The sequence below is a fragment of the Pristiophorus japonicus genome, chromosome 9, assembly GCF_044704955.1.
Source record: "Pristiophorus japonicus isolate sPriJap1 chromosome 9, sPriJap1.hap1, whole genome shotgun sequence".
Lineage (NCBI taxonomy): Eukaryota > Metazoa > Chordata > Chondrichthyes > Pristiophoridae > Pristiophorus > Pristiophorus japonicus.
Window position 1 is genome coordinate 45,666,680 of NC_091985.1, and position 21,213 is coordinate 45,687,892.

At 45.7% G+C, this 21,213-nt stretch overlaps 1 protein-coding gene across 5 annotated transcripts in view; it reads right to left on the reverse strand.

Annotated features, from left to right (window-relative positions):
* LOC139273030 (CAP-Gly domain-containing linker protein 4-like) overlaps positions 1 to 21,213 on the reverse strand; it is a 372,964-nt gene that overhangs the window by 342,944 nt on the left and 8,807 nt on the right. For all 5 annotated transcript variants that reach the window (XM_070889311.1, XM_070889307.1, XM_070889309.1 and 2 more), the window contains exon 2: positions 5,788 to 5,937. In XM_070889311.1, the coding sequence (XP_070745412.1) occupies positions 5,788 to 5,937 (150 nt within the window). The remainder of the gene's footprint in view (positions 1 to 5,787; positions 5,938 to 21,213) is intronic.

A 21,213-nucleotide genomic window follows, 5' to 3' on the forward strand; every position in this document is an offset into this window, starting at 1 on the left:
GCTTATTACTTTTTGTGCTTTGTTTGGTGCTTGGGGGTGTTTTAAATGTAGTTACTTGCGCCAATTCCTTAACTGTAAGTAAAGTCTTTCTGTGCGGGCAAACGTGGACACATACTCTGCCCTAAGTTAGTTTAGTACAACTTTTTCTGGCCAAATTGGCATAAATGGTGTAAGTGGCTGGGAGCGCCCCCTTTTGAAAAAAAAACTGACCTAACAAAAAACCTAACTAACTCACTTACACTGGTGCAAATTAAATGGCCATATTTGCAACTAAAAAGATACACCAGAAAAATCAAGTTACACCAAAAAAAATGGTGCAACTCATGGGGAAATTTGGGCCCAATGACTTTACAACTTAATTGCATAAAAGGCTGCATTAACTATTAATTTCCAAGCACTTGTTCAACAGCTAAACTCCATAAGGAAGCTCGAAGGCAACACTTCAGGCAATTTTACATGGCACTGTTCCTACAAAGTAATTAGAATTCTTTTCCTGCATTTAATCACATATGGTACAGAAGTATAACATGACTTTTTTTGATTTTATCTTTCCAGAAGCTGGTTATTTTAAAGAACTCATTAAAAAAGATAAATTGTGCGACTATGTGATTTAACACATTGGAATACTGAATTTCTTGCCCAGTTTTTAATAACAGCACAAATTCTGGAAACAACAAAGCATAAACTTTATTTTTTCTTCACCTTGTATATTTCTTATTTTCTCTAGAAATCATGATTAAACAACAGAAACAAAACTAGAGAAGCAGATATTAATAAATCTCTGACGTAGCACAACAGTTGTGCAATACATAGAAGCATCTGCTTTAACAGGCCGGAGAACTAAATCTGCCCCTGCCAATATGGATTCACTGGGATTACAATTGTCAGCCATGTTCAGATCATGGTGGCGTTTGTCCAGAGAACCAATTGGCTCCAATCCCAGTCCTTGAAGGTCATCAGAGCTAGCCACATTACTTGACGCTCAAATCATAGCACATGTGGCTTAGCCCCTATAACTTGCTCATGCTCTGACAAATAAAGACATTTCTGTCTTCATTTTATGTTTTTGAAAAGTTGAAATGAAAGCTATTCTTTCAAAATGGAAAACCAGAGGTAATCTGCTTTGCATTCAGAAACCAAGTTCCTTTCATGACTGGAACTGCTTATTTGAAACATTACCATATGTGGTTTGCAGTTATGATTTCTATTCATGATCAGGTGTGATGCCCAGTTGGGAGAAAATGTGCAAAAGAAGCCACAAGTTTAAACCACCTTGCCTCTAAGAACTGTTAACATCCTTTCTTCAAAAGAAAGAGTTTTGCTGTAGAATCCACTTATAATGATTAAATGCGGTTATCACTCTTCAAATTGTAATTACCAAAACTAAATTTCATGCAATGTCATATTTTTACCAATGCTTGTTTGTAGTGATCACTTTGCAGATTGTCCATTTATTTAATCATGACTGATTGATACAGAGCACTTGGCAACAATGAGAGTCATATCCAAAGTCAGTAAAGTTCCAATATTAATTAGAAGGTCAGAACAAAAATTTGAATGAGTTATATCTAAAAAGTGTACCATTTTTCTTTATGGAAATGTTTTATTTTTATAGTGGGTAATAATTCCTTATTTTTTATTTCCTTTCACCAATTTGATCTCGTAAGACCATGCCTTTATTTATTAATGTCACTATAGGTAAATGACTTGACCCCAGGGCCCAACGATCAATCACATTACGTGAACATGATGACTCTTACGATTAAATTAAATGGGAGTGTCCATTTTAGCCAGGTTGCCAAAGAGCTGACCAACATCTCATCAAACTTGACTGGACATATAAAGCTTAGAACTTAGAAAAAGCTTCGAAAAATTTAGAACTATTTTATCTGGGTACAAGATGGAAGCATACACCTTTACCTCACCTTGGTGCTTCTAAATACTTATTATAACGCCACAGAATTCTTTTGACTGTGACAATAATTCAAAATTACCCAAACCTCAAGCAACATTCAGCACAGTAGCGTTCCTTGATGATTCGAGGCAGACAACACAGACCAAAAGACATACTCTAGTGTCACTGTTAATCCGTTTTTATACTGAGTTATCATCCAAATCATGCTGTTAGTGCACCAGTTTATGGGCTGGATTTTCGAGGGGTTTGCGACTGGGTTTTCGCCGCATTTTGACCCTCTGCGGTGAAAATCCGGTCGCAAAGCCTGGGCGGGCTCATCAGCTCCTTGTTTGCGACGGCGATGGGATGTACCACCGGGGAGAGCTGTGTCGGAAGTGTGACGACCTGGATTGCGTTACCATCCAAGTTGCAGCAGTCTCCCAACCGGTATGCCTCGGCCAGAACAGCGACAGGTAAAACCTGTCGGTGCAGCCCCGCCAGCAGCGGCAACTACGAAAACCTGCAAAAAAGTTAAGTTATAGGGCTCAATTTTCCCCAGTTATCTGCGCCGTTTTTTTGCCGCGCGCTGCTTTTTTTGGCATAAATTTAAATATCCAAGTTTCCCCAAAGTTTCTGCGCCAGCGTAACTCAGTTAGTTAAGATTTTTTTACGGTTAGTGTTTTTTTTGTGTCATGGTTGTGTAACCTGGTGTCTGCGCCAGTTTTTCAAATTTATGCAAGTTTGGCCAATGTACATTTTTCCTAGGATGGCGTATGTCACTACTCCCAAGAAACCTTCTGAGCACTTAAGAAAAATCAGCGCACATTAAAAAATTGGCGCAGAAAGGTGCCATTGTTTTTATGCGAAGTTTTGGATGCAGTCTAGAAGACATTAAATATGCATCATGAAGCTTAATTTTTTCAAACTCAAGACGGAGGACAAGAAAGCCATGCAACTACCTGAACCCGGAGCACAATGGCGGAGGAGGACGGGCCATCATGCCCCTTTAACAATCACTCGAGCCTTGCGCCAGCAGCTCATCCATGAACGCTTTGCTGCCTGAAGGCTCAGCGGCATCTATTCCAAATGGATTATGTTTACTGTTTGGACCTGTTCCGTAATGTTGTGTTGTGTTAATGGAACAAATAATGGAAATGATTCTTCTTTAGTTCAAAAAGTTGTGTAAATAATGGAAATGATTCAGTTATAATTTAAAATATATTTTATTCAAAACTTTAACACTTTGTACTTAACTTAAATAAAAATATTCTTGTATCAAACTTTAAAGTTTTCAGTTAAGATCCCTTACAAATTTTTAAACATGCTAATTTACATAACTTGCAAAAAAAATTTAATTTGAGAACAGTTACAACAGTAACAATAATAACAACAACAACAAAGAAAGACTGCACCCATCTCTCCTCCACCTCATTCTAAGACCGCCGCTGCGCTTGGTCTTGTTGACTCCACCCCTGCCCGCAGGTGGTGGTGCAGCGTTTCTCGGGTTGGTACCAAGCTTATTCTTTCGAACATCTCTCATAATGGGGGGACATGGGCAGGCAGTAATGTGGAAGGCCCGGTTTGGGCCTCTTCAGAGGCTGGTCTGGAGATTGGAGTGCGAGTGGCAGTTGATTGTGTTAATGCCCGCGGTGTCTGGGCATGTTCCCTTATTGCAGCAGCTAACTCCGACATTCCCTCCCTCATGTTCACCAACAATGTATCAACTACCTACAACATGCCCTCCCTCATATTCACCGACAGTGTATCAGCTACCTGCGACATTCCCTCCCTCATGTGCCCAGACAGTGTTTTCATTTCTCATGAAAGTGTTGTTACTTCTCCCAACACCTCATCACCCACCTCACTGATAGTGTCCAGGAGTGATCGCGTAAGGTCAATGCTCTCCCCACTCATTGCCATCAACGGAACCACATCTGTTAGATCCTGCACCTCAGGAGAGCCCTGTCGAGCTCTCCTTCCCATCCTCACCCTGGGTGCACCTCGCTGCATCCCACTGGGACCCGCAGCCTTGAACGGTGGAGCCCTGGTGTGCCTCGCTGCACTCCACTGGAATCCCCAGTCTCAGACTGTGAGAAACCATGGAATATCCCAACACTCGTATCACTCAGGAAAGGGCCTTGCACCTCAATGGGCTGCACCTGCACCTCCTCCAGAGTAAGTACAACAGTGGGGGCTTCATTCATCCCCTCCCCCTCACCCCAATGCTCTTGGACTGGAAGGTGGGATTGGAAGATTTCCTCCTCTTCAGGCTCGTCCGTGTCCGAATCTTCTTCTGCATCGGTTTCAGCCTCGTCAGGGTTGGCCTCAAGTTCTGCAAAATATAACAGAACAGACAAATGGTTAGCAGCAGAGGAGGGGTCAGGGTGGCATGAGTAGGCTCACACAGCGCAGGTAGCAGGCTCACTTGAAGGACCACAATGAATGATAACACATTGCATCAACCGAAGCGTAGCTAACGGAGATCTCCCATGAACCGAAGCATGGCTAGCCTGCGCAGTACTTAACATTTAGCAAAGCCAGACTATGGAATTTGCAGGATTTACCCTCGCCCTTGAGTGTGAGCCCAGCTTGTGCAGCGGTGGTTGCTTTTCGCCAGGCAGGACCCATCAAAGCAGCGACCCTCTCTTCCAAGGGTGTCAGTGGATGCAGATTTGCCAGGCCTCTTCCTGATCGAGTTCTTTCCCTTTTGTTGTGTGCCACCTTCCTCTGCAAAGATGAAAATATAACTTTTTAGAGAGGGTGTCTTTCTGCTGGGTGGGACATATACAGATTGTCACATTTACAATTGCAATTCCAGTGAATAAATGAAAATATTACTTACACTAGCTTCTTGACCAAGGACCTGCCACTTCATTTTGCACTGGCCTCCAGACCTCGGGGTGGTCACCATTGCACAGTAATCTTCTGCAAGTTGGTTCCAGTGTTTCTTCATTTCTTTTGGTGAAATTTTTAAGTGACCTCTGCTGGTGTCCAGCTTGTGCCATCTGGCCTCAATTACAGTAACTAGTGCCTCCACTTCATCCTGTGAGATATTCTTGGTCCTTGAGCAGCGTTGCATATTGTATTGCAGCTCCGATTTTTCTACTGAGAATTAAAGTTCCCACACACAATTGGCTCTTTAAAGATGGCCGAATGCAGACCGGGAGCTGTACTGGGCATGTGCGCCCATAGCAATCACGTAAAAATCTTCTTTTTTTCGCACATGCGCAGAAGGGCGGGGGGGGGCATCATTTTTTTCGGCACAGACATTAAGCTCCACCCCCGAAGCTAAAGGACAGGCTGCGCGGCGCCAATTTCAAAAAATAGAATGGGGAGACTTGCTAGTTATTTTTTTGGAGTAGTCGGGGCCAAATAAAACGGGCGTAACTCTTGCAATATGCAAAAAAACACATTGGTGAAAATGGAGCCCAAAGTTTTTATTTTTTTTAAGCAATTAGTTAATTAAGGGTCTTGGTAATGTTTTTTGAATTTTTTTCCCCACTCCAAATGCCTCTCTCGCCGTGCAAACGACCCCGAACTTAAGCCGTCAAAACTCACGTTTTGTGCCCCGAATAATCGTGGAACGCCTCCCTTACCGATGTGACCCCAAAGGCCGAAGGTTCGGCCTAAAAACGGTAGCGCAGCAAAAATGGTAAATTTCACGTATCACTACCGTTTTCGCCAAAAAACCCCGAAAGCCGAAAATCCAGCCCAACATATCAGTATGACTCCATAATGCAGGAGTTACAAAAGTTTTACCCAGAATCAGAACAATAGTCACAATGTAAATAAGTGAAAGATTTAATCCACCATTGAAAAGTCTGAATTAGTTTAGGAAACTGATCAATGATCCATTCTTTCACAAAGCTAGTTGTTAAAATAAAATCACTTACCGCAATCTGTAGGCATAGGTGCTGAAACTACTGGATGGACAACTGGTCTCTCAGAATCTGAAGATACAGTACTATAACTCCCGCTCACAGAGTCCTCATCATTGGAGGGTTCTACAACAGGGTCTTCTTTTGTCATTTCAATGCTAGCCTCTGCAGAAGATAACACAAGTTTATATTTTCAGTGATATTGTGATCAATTCATTCAAAAAAAGATATTCCATGATGGCTTGGGCTCAGTCACTCACCATTCCATGTTTTTAATTTGTCCTAGCATTATCACTGAGAATATTCTAGGCTGAGATTAATAGATTTTTGGACTGTAGGGGACTAATGGGTTATGGGGATCGGGTGGAAAAGTGGAGTTGACGTTGAAGATCATCCATGATCTCACTGAACAGGCTCGATGGGCCATGTGGCCTACTCCTGCTCCTAATTCTTATGTTCTTATAAAGACTTCACATTCATTACCACAGTGATGTGAAATATTTATTAGTAGTAACCTACAGAGTGTCCTTAGAGATATACAAAGATGGGACTCCGCAATGGCCCAGTGAGTTTATCTAAAAACTGACTTAGCCATCAGATAGGGCCCACTTTATACCCCTTTAAAGGAATTCTGTAGGTTTCTACCAATACTTATTGCTCAACACGTTTTAGAGAGCAGCTGAGCCATGCAGATCAGGAAGGTGCTTGGTTTCATCTAGTCTATGCAGAGTTAGCTGATCTCAGTCAAGGCAGCACTACAATTAACCTCAGCAGCCCAAGCTGATGGACAAAAAAAAAATCAGCCAGGCTTCCCACTCCTGACTGCTTTCCAATGATTCTGGATGGCAATGCTTGTGCATGAACAGGAGAAAAAAACTAAACAAGAATGCCACACAATAAATTAAATAAAAACTGAAACAGCAAATGAACTCTTTAAAGTTTAAAAAAAAAGTATACATCTTTCAAATATATACCTTCTCTGCTCTTATTTTTCCTTTCTTACCACTCATTTTCTGAACTGCATGGGGTTGAAATTGCCCCCACTATAAGCTCCATTACCGCCTCGAAGGGGCGTGAAGTGAGCGGAGGGGCCTTACCGACCAGGGGGCAGACCCGTCGCAAATTGCCCCCTGGCCTGGTGAAGCAGGAACAGGTTTCCACACTGCCCATATTCCCGCTCCGTCGGGCACATGCTGACCCCACACCGCCCAGCGGCAACCCCCTTTCCGACCCGAGCAGATCGGCCGCTGTTCGGTGCCACTAATAGCTTTCCCCGGTGGGAAGCTGTATGTGCCTGGTGCGTCTGCCCTTAAAGGGGAGGGCGCACTGCCAGCGCCTCCGTTTTATTTTAATCATCGGCCGACTCCGAGGTCGGCCTGACAATGGTGATCACGGGTTCGGCTGGGTACCCTTGGGTACTGGGCCGCTGGTCCGGCCGAAACCCTCCCTGGTGACCCAGTGGACCTAACTAAAATATATGCCAAATTCGCAGCGGCCCTCCCGTTTAACCGAAGGGGAGGGACGTTGTGACGTTGTGACGACTCGGAGTGACGGCCAACCCAACAGGACGGCACTTCCGCCCCGCACCTGCCTGGAACACCACCCCGCTGCAAAAAAAAATTGAAGTGCTCAAAATCAATCGAGTCTCCGCCCCGTGGATTGGGGCGGAGCAAAACATTAAAAATCAGTAAGTGCGCCCCATATGGGGCGGAGGGAAATTTCGGCCCCCATGGAGGAAAGAAATTCCATCTTACAATTCTGTACTTACTGTGATACATAGAAGCACTAAAATTACTGCAAAAATCACTCAACAGCTTACATTTCTTTAGTGGCTTTAACTGAAAAACAATCCAAGATGCTTTGCAGAAGGATACAAATAAATAAAAAACAAATAGATTTAAAAAATGGAATAGAAGGTGTGAGGTAGCAGTACTGGATAAGGAGTGTAGGGTTTAGCTGCCCTAGGGATGGTCCTGGGCTTTGATAGCAATGGGATGGGTCTGTAGGGAGTTGGTAGCATTGCACAATTCTTTAGTCTGGCATCACTGCAGAGGGGACTCTGGGCTTTGGCAGACCAATGGAGGGAGAATCCAAGGTTTGACAGAAGTGAGTCAAATGTGGGATTTGGCCTCAGCCCCAAACAAAAGTAAGTATGGGCTTAGAGTTTCTGGCCCATCATCATCATAGGCAGTCCCTTGGAATCGAGGAAGACTTGCTTCCACTCCCAAAGTGAGTTCTTTGATGGCTGAACAATCTGATGCGAGAGTCACAGACCCTGTTACAGGTGGGACAGACATTCGTCGAGGGAAGGGATCGGTGGGGCTGGTTTGCCGCGCACTCCTTCCGCTGCCTGTGCTTGGCCTCTTCATGCTCTTTGCGTTGAGACTCGAAGAGCTCAACGCCTTCCCGGATGTACTTTCTCCACCTCGGGCGGTCTTCGGTCAGGGTCTACCAGCTGTGAGTGGTGATGTCGCACTTTACCAGGGAGGCTTTGAGAATGTCCTTATAACGTTTCCGCTGTCCTCCTTTGGCTCATTTACCATGAAGGAACTCCGCATAAAGCATTTGCTTCGGGAGTCTCGTATCTGGAGTAGGGTTGGGAAGGCAGAGTGATGGGGATGTGATGAGAGGCACAGCAGAATGAGATCTAATGAAATCATTGAAATGTTTGCGGCACTGTATCCAGATCCTCCTGACCACATCCCTGCTGTTGACCTCCTCTGCAATTGGGAGCCAGGCTCTTTTGGTCTCCTGGAGAGGTCTCTTTCGCCCATTGTAATGGAAGAGTACCATCGTGCGTTCTCTGATCCCCTTCACAAGCATATGGGGGCATTCATTGGAGAACCTGGGTGCAGCCATCTCGCCAACTGTTTGGAGCAATGAAAACCTCCAGTGGGCTGCCTGCACTATCCTAGATGAACCTTCAAATGCAATTTGGCCATGGTTCCTTTAAATATCCCAGCTGAAAATGTATCATGGATGACGTCATCATACCCGCACCATTTAATTAGGCTGGGTAACACTTAAAAGGCTTAATAGACCCCATTATTGCAAAGTCGATTTCTGCAGCAGGATGGAAGCAACAACGGCCGTTCGCACCTAACCCGCCCAGATACAGAAAATTCCAGCCCATAAATTGCTATTTTATTCCCAACCCGACCCCTCACTGACTTTTGTTCCCGGACAAGAAGCACATTTGGCCATCACTAACTGATTACTGAATAAGAATCTAAGAAATAGAAGCAGGAGTAGATAGACTAATTGCATCACTCACAGGCCTCATTTTGTTTTTGACCGTTACTCTTTCCAGAACATAACCTCCTCCAGCCCTACAACCCTCCGCGATCTCTCCAATTCGCGCATCTTGCGCATTCCTGATTTTAATCACTCCACCATTGACAGCCGTGCCTTCAGCTGCCTAGGCCCTAAAGCTCTGGAATTCCCTCCCAAAGTCTCTCTGCCTTGCTTTTCCTTTAAGATGCTCCTTGAAAACCACCTCTTCGACCGAGCTTTTGGTCACCTGCCCTAATATTTGCTTATGCGGCTCGGTATCAAATTTTGTTTGATAATCACTCCTGTAGAGTGCCCTGGGTTTTACTACTTTAAAGACGCTTATATAAATACAAGTTCTTGTTGTTGCAGTTGCACATATCAAACACTGGCCAATTAATTTTCTTTTTTGAGATAACAATCTGTAAGCCAGATTTTTGTTTTACTCATTTATGGGATGTGGGCGTCGCTGGCAAGGCCAGCATTTATTGCCCATCCCTAATTGCCCTCGAGAAGATGGAGGAGGTGAGTCGCCTTCTTGAAACGCTGCAGTCCGTGTGGTGAAAGTACTCCCACAGTGCTATTAGGGAGTCCAGGATTTTGACCTAGGAACGGTGATATACTTCCAAGTCAGGATGGTGTGCGACTTGGAGGGGAACATGGAGGTGGTGGTGCTCCCATGCGCCTGCTGTCCTTGTCCTTCTAGATGGTAGTGGTCACGGATTTGGGAGGTGCTGCCGAAGAAGCCTTCGCTAGTTGCTCCACTGCATCTTCTATATGATACACACTGTAGCCACAGTAAGTCGGTGATGGAGTGAGTGAATGTTTAAGGTGGTGGATGGGGTGCCAATCATGCGGGCTGCTTTGTCCTGGATGATGTTGAGCTTCTTGAGTGTTGTTGGGGCCGCACTCATCCTGGCAAGTGGAGTATTCCATCACACTCCTGACTTGTGCCTTGTACAACAACTTGTTTTTATATAGTGCCTTTAACATAGTGAAACATCCCAAGGCGCTTCACAAGAGTATTATGAGATAAAAAATTTAACACCGAGCCACGTAAGTAGAAATTAGCGCAGATAACCAAATGCTTGGTCAAAGAGGTATGTTTTAAGGAGCGTCTTGAAGGAGGAGAGTGGTGTAGAGATATTTAGACAGAGAGTTCCAGAGTTTGGGGCCTAGGCAACAGAAGGCACGGCCATCAATGGTTGAGCGATTATAATCAGCAATGCTCAAGAGGGCAGAATTAGTGGAGCGCAGAGATTTTGGGGAATTGTGGGACTGGAGGAGATTAGAGATAGGGAGGGGCGAAGCCATGGAGGGATTTGAAATCAAGGATGAGAATTTTGAAATCGAGGAATTGCTTAACCGGAAGCCAATGTAGGTCACCGAGCACAGGGGTGATGGGTGAGCGGGACTTGGTGCGAGTTAGGACACGGGCAGCTGAGTTTTGGATCACCTCTAATTTACATAGGGTAGAATATGGGAGGCTTGCCAGGAGTGCGTTGGAGTAGTCAAGTCTAGAGGTAACAAAGGCATGGATGAGGGCTTCAGCAGCGGATGAGCTGAGGCAAGGGTGGAGATGTTATGGAGGTGGAAATAGGCGGTCTTAGTTATGCTGCGGATGTGGTCGAAAGCTCATTTCAGCGTCAAATATGACACCAAGGTTGCGAACAGTCTGGTTCAGCCTCAGACAGAAGTTGGGGAGAGGGATAGTCAGTGGCTAGGTAACGGAGTTTGTGACAGGGACCGAAAACAATAGCTTCGGTCTTCCCAATATTCAATTGGTGAGACACTTGCCGCAGAAAACCCAGCCTCTGACCTACTCTTATTGCCACAGTATTTATATGGCTGGTCCAGTTAAGTTTCTGGTCAATGGTGATCCCCAGGATGTTGATGGTTGGGGATTTGGTAATGGTAATGCTGTTGAATGTTAAGGGGCGGTGGTTAGACTCTCACTAGTTGGAGATAGTTATTGCCTGGCACTTGTGTGGCACAAATGTTACTTGCCACTTCTCAGCCCAAGCCTGAATGTTGTCCAGATCTTGCTGCATGCGGGCATGGACTACTCCATTACCTGAGGAGTTGCGAATGATACCGAATACTGCGCAGTCATCAGTGAACATCCCCATTTCTGACCTTATGATGGAGGGAAAGTCATTGATGAAGCAGCTGAAGATGGTTGGGCCTAGGACACTGCCCTGAGGAACTCTTGCAGCAATGTCCTGGGTTGTGATGATTGACCTCCAACCACCACAACCATCTTCCTTTGTGCTAAGTATGACTCCAGCCAGTGGAGAGTTTTGCCCGATTCCCACTGACTTCAGTTTTACGAGGACTCCTTGATGCTACATTCGGTCAAATGCTGCTTTGATGTCAATGGCAGTCACTCTCACTCTTCAATGTACCAGTGTAATTAAACCACGACAGATCAGGAAAGATTGAAATTGGGTGTTAAAATGGCTGTTAATTTATTGAAATGTTGTTTGTGTTACAAGCAAAAACAAAATATAAACCCATATAGCAGCAATGGCTAGAATCCAACTGCATATGTAGAATTTTCCATTGTCAGTAGGCTATCATCTGAAGAAATTTCAAGTTTTAACACTGAACATATTTAATTGAGTGGCGAAGTAGATTATCTCGTGTTTGCAGTGACTGCGGCCTCTGACTCTGCATATACCAGGTCAATCTGCCTCAATAAATCAGAAGACATTCACATCAGTCGAAACAGTGAATTGGATCCTTACCATAGAATCACAAGAATAGTTACAGCACAGAAGGAGGCCATTCGGCACGTCAAGCCCGTGCCGCCTCTCTACAAGAGCACTTCAAGCTAGTCCCACTCCCACACCTGTTCCCCCTAGCCCTGTAATTTTTTTTTCCTTCAGGTACATATCCAATTCTTTTTGAAAGCCACGACTGAATCGGTCTCCACCACACTTTCAGGCAGTGCATTCCAGCCTAACCACTCGCTGCGTAAAAAAGTTTTTCCTCATGTCGCCTTTATATATATCTTCTGCCAATCACTTTAAATCTGTGACCTCCTTCTCTGCTCCAAAGAGAACGACCCCAGCTTCTCCAGTCTATCCATGTAACTGAAGTCCCTCATCCCTGGAACCATTCTTGAAAATCTTTTCTGCACCCTCTCGGAGGCCATGATATCCTTCCTAAAGTGCTGTGCCCAGAATTGGACACAATACTCCAGTTGAGGCAAACCAGTGTTTTATAAAGGTTCGTAAGTTCCTTGCTTTTGTACTCTATACCACTATTTATGAAGCCCAGGATCTCGTATGCTTTTTAAACAACTTTCTCAACCTGCCCTGCCACCTTCAACAATTTATGCACATATATCCCCAGGTCTCTGTGTTTCTGCAGCCCCTTTAGAATTGTACCCTTTAGTTTATATTGCCTCTCCTCATTCTTCCTACCAAAATGCAACACTTCACACTTTTCTGTGTTAAATTTTATCTGCCGCATGTCCGCCCATTCCATCAGCCTATGTCCTCTTGAAGTCTATCACTATCCACCTCACTCTTCACTATACTTCCAAATTTTGTATCATCTGCAAATTTTGAAATTGAGCCCTGTAAACCCAAGTCCAATGCATTAATATATATCAAGAAAAACAGTGGTCCTAGTAATGACCTCTGGGGAACACCACTGTATACCTTTCTCCAGTCCGAAAAACAACCAACAGCAACTTGTTTTTATATAGTGCCTTTAACGTAGTAAAACATCCCAAGGCACTTCACAGGAGAATTATAAGACAAAAATAATGACATTGAGCCTCATAAGGAGAAATTAGGGCAATGACCAAATGCTTGGTCAAAGAGGTAGGTTTCAAGGAGCGTCAAAGGAAGAAAAAGAGGTAGAGAGGCGGAGAGGTTTAGGGTGGAAATTACAGAGCTTAAGACCTAGGCAACAGAAGGCACAGCCACCAATGGTTGAGCGATTATAATCAGGGATGCTCAAGAGGGCAGAATTAAAGGAGCGCAGATATCTCGGGGGAGTGTGGGGCTGGAGGGGATTCCAGAGATAGGGAGGGATGAGGTCATGGAGGAATTTGAAAACAAGGATGAGAATTTTGAAATTGATGCGTTGCTCAACCGAGAGTCAGAGAGCATAGGGGTAGTGGGTGAATGGGACTTGGTGCGAGTTAGGACACAGGCAGCCGAGTTTTGGATCACCTTTAGTTTACGTAGGGTAAAATGTGGGAGGCCAGTCAGGAGTGCAATGGAATAGTCACGTCTAGAAGGAACAAAGGCATGGATGAGGGTTTCAGCAGCGGATGAGCTGAAGCAAGGACGGAGGCCGGCAATGTTACAGAGATGGATCGCCCCCAGCATTCCCTCCCCTTCGCGTGCAAATGCAGGAGATGCAACACCAGCCCTTTTACATTCTCCGTCCCCACTATCCATGGCCCCAAACACTCCTTCCAGGTGAAACAGCGATTTACTTGTACTTCTTTCAATTTAGTAACTGTATTAGCTACACACGATGAGGTCTCCTCTACATTGGGGAGACCAAACGCAGATTGGGTGACTGCTTTGCAGAACACCTCCGTTCAGTCCGTAAGCGTGACCCCGAGCTGCCGGTCGCCTGTCACTTTAATTCCCCGCTCCACTCACACTCTGACCTCTCCGTCTTTGGCCTCTTACATTGTTCCAATGAAGCTCAACACAAGCTCAAGGAACAACACTTCATCTTTCGTTTAGGCATTTTACAGCCTTCTGGACTCAACATCGAGTTCAACAATTTCAAACCATAACCTCTGCCCATATTTTGTTCCCTTTCCTCCCTTTTTTATAAACAAACCCCCTCCCCACCCCCTTTTTATTATTTTTTTTCCTCTTTCCCATGGCAGCTGGTGATGATTCCGCCATTCACACCCCATCTAGATTCATCTTCTGTTTCCTAACGTGCCATTACCATCTCATTTTTGCCTATCATCCTGTTGTCTCTTAAATCACTCCTATCTTCCACCCTATCACAGACCTTCCCTTTTGTTCTTACCTCCCCTTCCAGTGCCCCTGCACTTCCTTAATAATCTGTTACATTTCGAACTTTTCCAGTTGTGACGAAGGGTCACAGACCCAAAACGTTAACTCTATTTCTCTCCACAGATGTTGCCTGACCGCTGAGATTTCCAGCATTTTCTTTTTTTATTGCGGAGATGGAAATAGGTAGTCTTAGTTATGCCGCGGATGTGATCGGAAGCTCATTTCAGGGTCAAATATGATAACCGTTCACCACTACTCTCTGTTTCCTGTCACTTAGCTAATTTTGTATCCAGGCTGCCACCGTCCCTTTTATTCCATGGGCTTCAACTTTGCTGGCAAGCCTATGTGGCACTTTATCAAACGCCTTTTGGAAGTCCACATACATCACATCAACTGCATTGTCCACATCAACCCTCTCTGTTACCTGATAAAAAAACTCAATTAAGTTGGTTAAACACGATTTGCCTTTAAAAAATCTGTGCTGGCTTTCCTTAATGAATCCACACTCGTCCAAGTGACTGTTAACTACAATCCTGGACAAAGTTTCAAAAAGCTTCCCCACAACTGAGGTTAAACTGACTGGTCTGTAGTTATTGGATTTATCCTTGCACCATTTTTTGAACAATGGTGTAACATTTGCAATTCTCCAGTCCTCTAGCACCACCCCTGTATCTATGGAGGATTGGAAGATTATGGCCAGTACCTCTGCAAATTTCTGCCCTCAATTCACTCAGCATCCTAGGATACATTCCATCTGCTCCTGGTGATTTATCAATTTTAAGTACAGCTAGCCTTTCTAATACCTCATCTTTATCAATTTTTATCCTATCAAGTATCTCCTCTACCTCCTCCTTCACTATGTCTATGGCAGCATCTCTTCCTTGGTGAAGACAGATGCAAAATACTCATTTAGTACCTCAGCCATACCCTCAGCCTCCATTGCGTAGGTCTCCTGATTGGTCCCTAATCGGCCCCACCCCTCCTCCTATTACCCGTTTACTACTTATATGGCTCTAGAAGACTTTTGGATTACCTTTTATGTTGGCTGCCATTCTATTCTCATATCCTTTCTTTACCCTTTTATTTTCTTTTTCACTTGTCCTCTGACCTTTTTATATATAGCCTGATTCTCCGATGTATTTGCAACCGGACATCTGTCATACGCGCTCTTTTTCTGCTTCATCATATTCTCTATCTGTTTCGACATCCAGGGAGCTCTGGTTTCAGTTGCCCTACCTTTCCCCCTCGTGGGAATGTATCTTGACTGTACCCAAACTATTTCCTCTTTAAAGGCAGCCCATTGTTCCACTACAGTTTTGCCTGCCAATCTTTGATTCCAGTTTACCCAGACCAGATCCATTCTCATCTCAGTGAAATTGGTCTTACTCTAAGATTGCTCCCTCTCTTTTTCTATAGCTAATCTAAATCTTATAATATGATCACTGTTCCCTAAATGTTCACCTACTGACACTTACTTCACTTGACCCACCTCATTCCCCAGAACCAGATCCAGCAATGCCACTTCCATCGTCAGGCCGGAAGCATACTGATCAAGAAAGTTCTCCTGAACACAGTTCAGAAATTCTTTGCCCTCTCTGCCCTTTACACTATTACGATCCCAGTCTATATTAGGATAGTTGAAGTCCATTATCACTACCCTATAGTTCTTGCACCTCTTTGTAATTTCTCTGCAAAAATCCACATCTTTCCCACTATTTGATGGTCTATAGAGTACACCTATTAGTGTAATGGAACCTTTATTATTTCTTAACTCTAGCCATATAGGCCCCAAGTTTCCACATGATTTGCTCCTGATTTTTAGGAGCAACTGGTGGAGAACAGAGTATCTTAGAAATCGGAATTCTCCACATTTAAGTTTTCTGCAGTTCTAGTCAGGTAGAACAGTTTCACTTTTGAACAGAATTTTTTTTTCAAAAGGGGGCGTGTCCGGCCACTGACGCCTGATTTGAAAGTTTCCACAGTGAAAACGTACTCCAAACTAACTTAGAATGGAGCAAGTGAAGATTTTTGTAGGCTTGAAAAAACCTTGTCTACACATTAAAAAATCAGGCGCAGGTTACAAATTAGGCGTCGGGAACGAGGTAGGGAGGGGGGTTATACTTATACAAATATTATACAAATAAATCCAACCTGAATACAAATTTATAAGCAAAGAAAAGATTAAATAAACCATGTTCCTACCTGTGTGAAAGTGCTTCAGGCAGGCCTTTCAGGCAGGGAGAAGGCTGCAGGAAGCCTCAGAAGTTGAGGCAGCCGTTCCCGACGGCAGGGGGGCAGGAGGCAGTGAGAAGGCTGCAGGAAGCCTCAGAAGTTGAGGCAGCCGTTCCCGATGGGCCGGACCGACGGCAGGGGGAGAAAGCTGCAAGAAGCCTCAGTGCTGATCATGGAAGGGGAATGTGGTTTTATTAAAAAATTTTAAAAATTGAACAGCTACAAAGAACTACAAAAATGGCCGAGTGCCAATGTTTCCTTCACACTGCACGTGCGCGAACGCTCCAACGCGCACGCGCAGGGTTGCCGGCACGAAAAAAACTCATTTAAATGGTACCCGCCCCCTCCTACTTACAAAATCGGTGCGAGTGGTAGGCTCCGGCCCCTGGGCGCCGCGCCAAGCAGACATCGAGCTGCAAAGCGCTCGAGAATAGCGCGTTTTTTTTCAGGCGCCGTTTTCGGTGCGAAAAACGGGCACCCAGCTCAGAGGGGCGCCTGTTTTGCCACGTGTGGAAACTTGGGGCCATAGTTTCTGTCCTTGACCTCTCCAGCACTGTAACATTCTCCTTAACCAAGACTGTCACACCACCTCCCATATTTCCTGACCGATCTGTTCTGAACACCTCAACAGGAATATTTAATACCCAATCGGGCCCTTTCAGCCAGGTCTCAGTTACTGCCACAACATCATGTTCCCATGTGGCTATTTGCACCTGTTGCTCACTTACCTTGTTTACTATGCTTTGTGCGTTCACATGCATACACTGTAAACCCATCTTAGACCATCCTGTATTCTCTCTCAGTTGGACCCCACCTAATACCTTACTTTCATGCTCGTGCCTCTCTCAGTCCTTTGAGCACTTTATTTCCCCTTTCTAATGTTACATCCTGGTGCCCATCCCCCTGTAAAATTAGTTTAAACCCTCCCCAACACCACTCGCAAACCTCCCCGCGAGGATATTGGTTCTGGCCATGTTGAGGTACAACCCATCTGGCCTGTACAGGTCTCACCTCCCCCCAGAACCGGCTTACTATCTTTGAGGTCCTGCTTTTTGATCTCTTTTCTAGCTCCCTAAGATTTGCCTGCAGGACCTCTTCCTACTTACGTCGTTGGTACCAATGTGGACCATGACTTCTGGCTGTTCACACCACCCCCCCTCAGAATGCTCTGCAGTCGCTCAGTGACATCCTTGACCCTGGCACTAGGGAGCCAACATATCATCCTGGAGTCACGTCTGCAGCTACAGAAACGCCTGTCTGCTCCCCTGACTATCGAAGCCCCTACCACTATTGTTCTCCCATTACTCTTCCTGTCCCCCGTCCCCCAGTACAGCTGAGCCACCCGTGATGTGGTGGACTTGGCTCTGGTTGTCCTCCCCAGAGGAACCATCGCCCTCACCAATACTCAGAACCAAATATTGGTTGGTGAACGAGATGCACTCAGGTGAGACCACACCTAGAGTACTGCGTACAGTTTTGGTCTCCGTATTTGAGAAAGGATATACTTGCATTGGAGGCTGTTCAGAGAAGGTTCACTAGGTTGATTCTGGAGATGAGGTGCTTGACTTATGAAGATAGGTTGAGTAGGTTGGGCCTATACTCATTGGAGTTCAGAAGAATGTGAGGTGATCTTATCGAAACATATAAGATAATGAGGTGGCTCGACAAGGTGGATGCAGAGAAGATGTTTCCACTCATAGGGAAAACTAAAACTAGGAGACATAGCCCAGAATAAGGGGCTGCCCGTTTAAAACTGAGTTGAGGAGAAATTCTTTCTCTCAGAGGGTTGTAAATCTGTGGAATTCTCTGCCCCAGAGAGCTGTGTAGGCTGGGTCATTGAGTATATTTAAGGTGGAGATAGACAGATTTTTGAACGATAAGGGAATAAAGGGTTATGGGGAGCAGTCCGGGAAGTGGAGCTGAGTCCATGATCAGACCAGCCATGATCTTATTAAATGGCGGAGCAGGCTCGAGGGGCCAGGTGGCCTACATGTTCTTATGTTCTTCTGCCCATTTTACCATTCTGTCTACATCATCCTGCAATCTACAATTATCCTCATCACTATTTATTGGTACAGGTTGAGCGTCCAAAATCCAGAGTTCCAAAATCCGGACATTTTTTTAAAAAACAACAATAGCGGTATTTTTTCGCCAAAAATACCACTAATTACTTCGCTTTTTTAAAAAAAGACCCAGCGGTTAAAAATCAGCAGAAACCACGATCCTCACCAACTTTAGTCCAAGGCCGATTACCACTGCGAATTGGGACTAGGCAGGAGGGGAAAACAAAAAAATTTTTTTTTTTAAATTCACAAAACATTCACAAAACCCTTGCCTACTAAATTGCTGAAAAAGAATTAATAAAAACTTTAACTTTCTTTTTTTGCAGGTCTTCAACGCAGGTTTTCCCCGGCCGACGCCGCTGCCGGCCACGCTGACTCCCACCTCCTCCTCCGACTCACCGCCGCATGGGACCCTCCGCTGATCCCCCTCACCACCGCCCGGACCCTCTGCCCCCGGACCCTCTGCCACCCCCCTCGGACCTTCCACCACCACCCCCCCTCCCCCGCCGCCACCACCCCGGACTCTCTGCCCACAGACCCTCCGCTGATCCCCCCCTGCCACCCCCCCCCCGGACCCTCCGCCCCCAGACCCTCCGCCAATCCCCCCCGCCCCTGGACCCTTCGCCAATCCCCCCTGCCACCCCCTGGACCCTCCGCCGATCCCCCCCACCCCCGGACCCTGCGCCGATCCCCCCTGCCACCCTCCCCCGGACCCACTGCCGATCCCCCCCCGCCCTCGGATCCTCTGCTGATCCCCCCTGCTACCCCGCCGGACCCACCGCCACCCCCGGACCCTCCGCCGATCCCCCCGTCACCCCCCCCCCCCAGGACCCTCCGCCCCCAGACCATCTGCCACCCCGGACCTTCCCTCCACCACCCTGGGCCCTTCGCCACTCCTCTCCCCACCGCCAATCCACCGCCGCTCCCGGACCCTCCCTTCACCGTCCCAGACCCTCCCTCCACTCCCCCCCCCCCCGGACCCTCCCTTTGCCGTCCCGGACCCTCCCTCCACGGCCCTGGACCCTCCGCCAACCCCCCTCTGCCGCCCCGGATCCTTTGCCAACCCACCGCCGCCCCCAGACCCTCCGCCACCCGGGACCCTTCGCCGATCCCCTCCCGCCACCGCCCAGACCCTCCGCCGACCCCCCTCCACCATCCAGGACCCTCTGCCAACCGCCCTGGACCTCCGCCAACCTGGACTCTCCTCCTCCGCCGCCGCCACCCCCGACCCTCCACCGAAGAGAGAAATAGAGTTAATGCTTCAAGTCGATGACCCTTCATCAGAATGCTGCCACTTTCCCCTTTGTCGGGATTGAAAGACCAATGCCTCTGCTATTTCTACCTTTGCTTTTTTCAACAACCTAGGATGTCTTCCCTCAGATCAGGTGACTTACCAACTTGCAGTAATGCATAGCAATCAATCTATATCTATTAGTCTGTAACAGACCCAGACATGGGTGGAGGAAACATGAGTGCCAAGGACAAACCCAATGCTGAAAATCTTTATGAACCGCAGGTCCAAAGTCACCTTTTCCCTCCCAAGCTTGTTACACTTATCAGGTCATGTCTCAAACTACTCCTATACTGTCCCAAGATGTTATTTTCTGAAAGAAATCTATCTAATTTGCTTTTGAGTGTCGAAATAGGCTTGCATCCTGAAAATGATCGTCTTCTGAAGTAACAGGAGCATGGATGGCAAGACTGGCACTAAAATACTGCCAAGAAAAATTTAAAGTTTTTAGAAAGCTCTAGAAACAATTCATTACCCGATGGAGGGGAACTTTGTTCCTTTTCTGGGCCTTCAAGTTAGAGAGGCATGTCAATACCATAAATCACATTATTAACAGGGTCCTTAGTTACAACATGAATTACCAGTCCTAAATGGCTGCGGTGAGATTAATTTGCATTAACAGCATAAATCCAGCAATTTCATGGCACGCAATGAATTTCAATGGGGAGGCTTACAGCGAGGTTGTAATTTTTACAGTTTTGCTGAAGCTAGCACCCTGTAGCAGAGAAGCGCAAATCATCCAGCAATTTGTGGAGAATTGGAACTGAGACTCCAGGACCACCCCTAATCCCGATAAATCAATGTCCCTAATTATACTCCTTGGCATAACTCCTCTTTTCCCATAAGGTCTCTGACTCATCATAAGCAACACCACAGGAAAAACCTGATGTCTGCTCACATTTCCTGGTTTAGTGGGTAGTACACTCGCTTCTGAGTCAGAAGGCTGTGGTTTCAAGTTCCACTCCAAAGATCTGAACACAAAAATCTAGGCTGACACTCCTAGTACAACACCGTGGAGACCAAAAGGTCACTATTCTGTGTGTAATCTGACCGATGCACTTAAAGCCCAGACTTGAGCAGAAAAATCTAGGCTGATACACCAGTGTAATACTGAGGGAGTGCTGCACTGTCAGAGGTACCGTCTTTCAGACAAGGTGTTAAACAGAGGCTCCTTCTGCTCTCTCAGGTGGACGTAAAGAATTCCTGGCACTATTTCAAAGAAAAGCAGGGGAATTATTCCTGGTGTCCTGGTCAATATTTATCCCTCAATTAACATCACTACAAAACAGATTATCTGGTCATCATCATATTACTGGTGGTGGGAGCTTGCTGTGCACAAATTGGCTGCCGCATTTCCTACATTACAACAGTGACTACACTTCAAAAAGTACTTCAATGCTTGTAAAGTGCTTTGGGCCGAGCTTGGGGTCATGAATGACACTATATCAATGCAAGTCTTTCTTCTTTCATCACACTTCTTAGTTACCATTTTTCTCTATTATAAATTTCTATGTTCACATTTATAATGGATATCACAGAGGTAAAATAGTCACCATATAACATATGCATTGCGATTCTGGTAGGC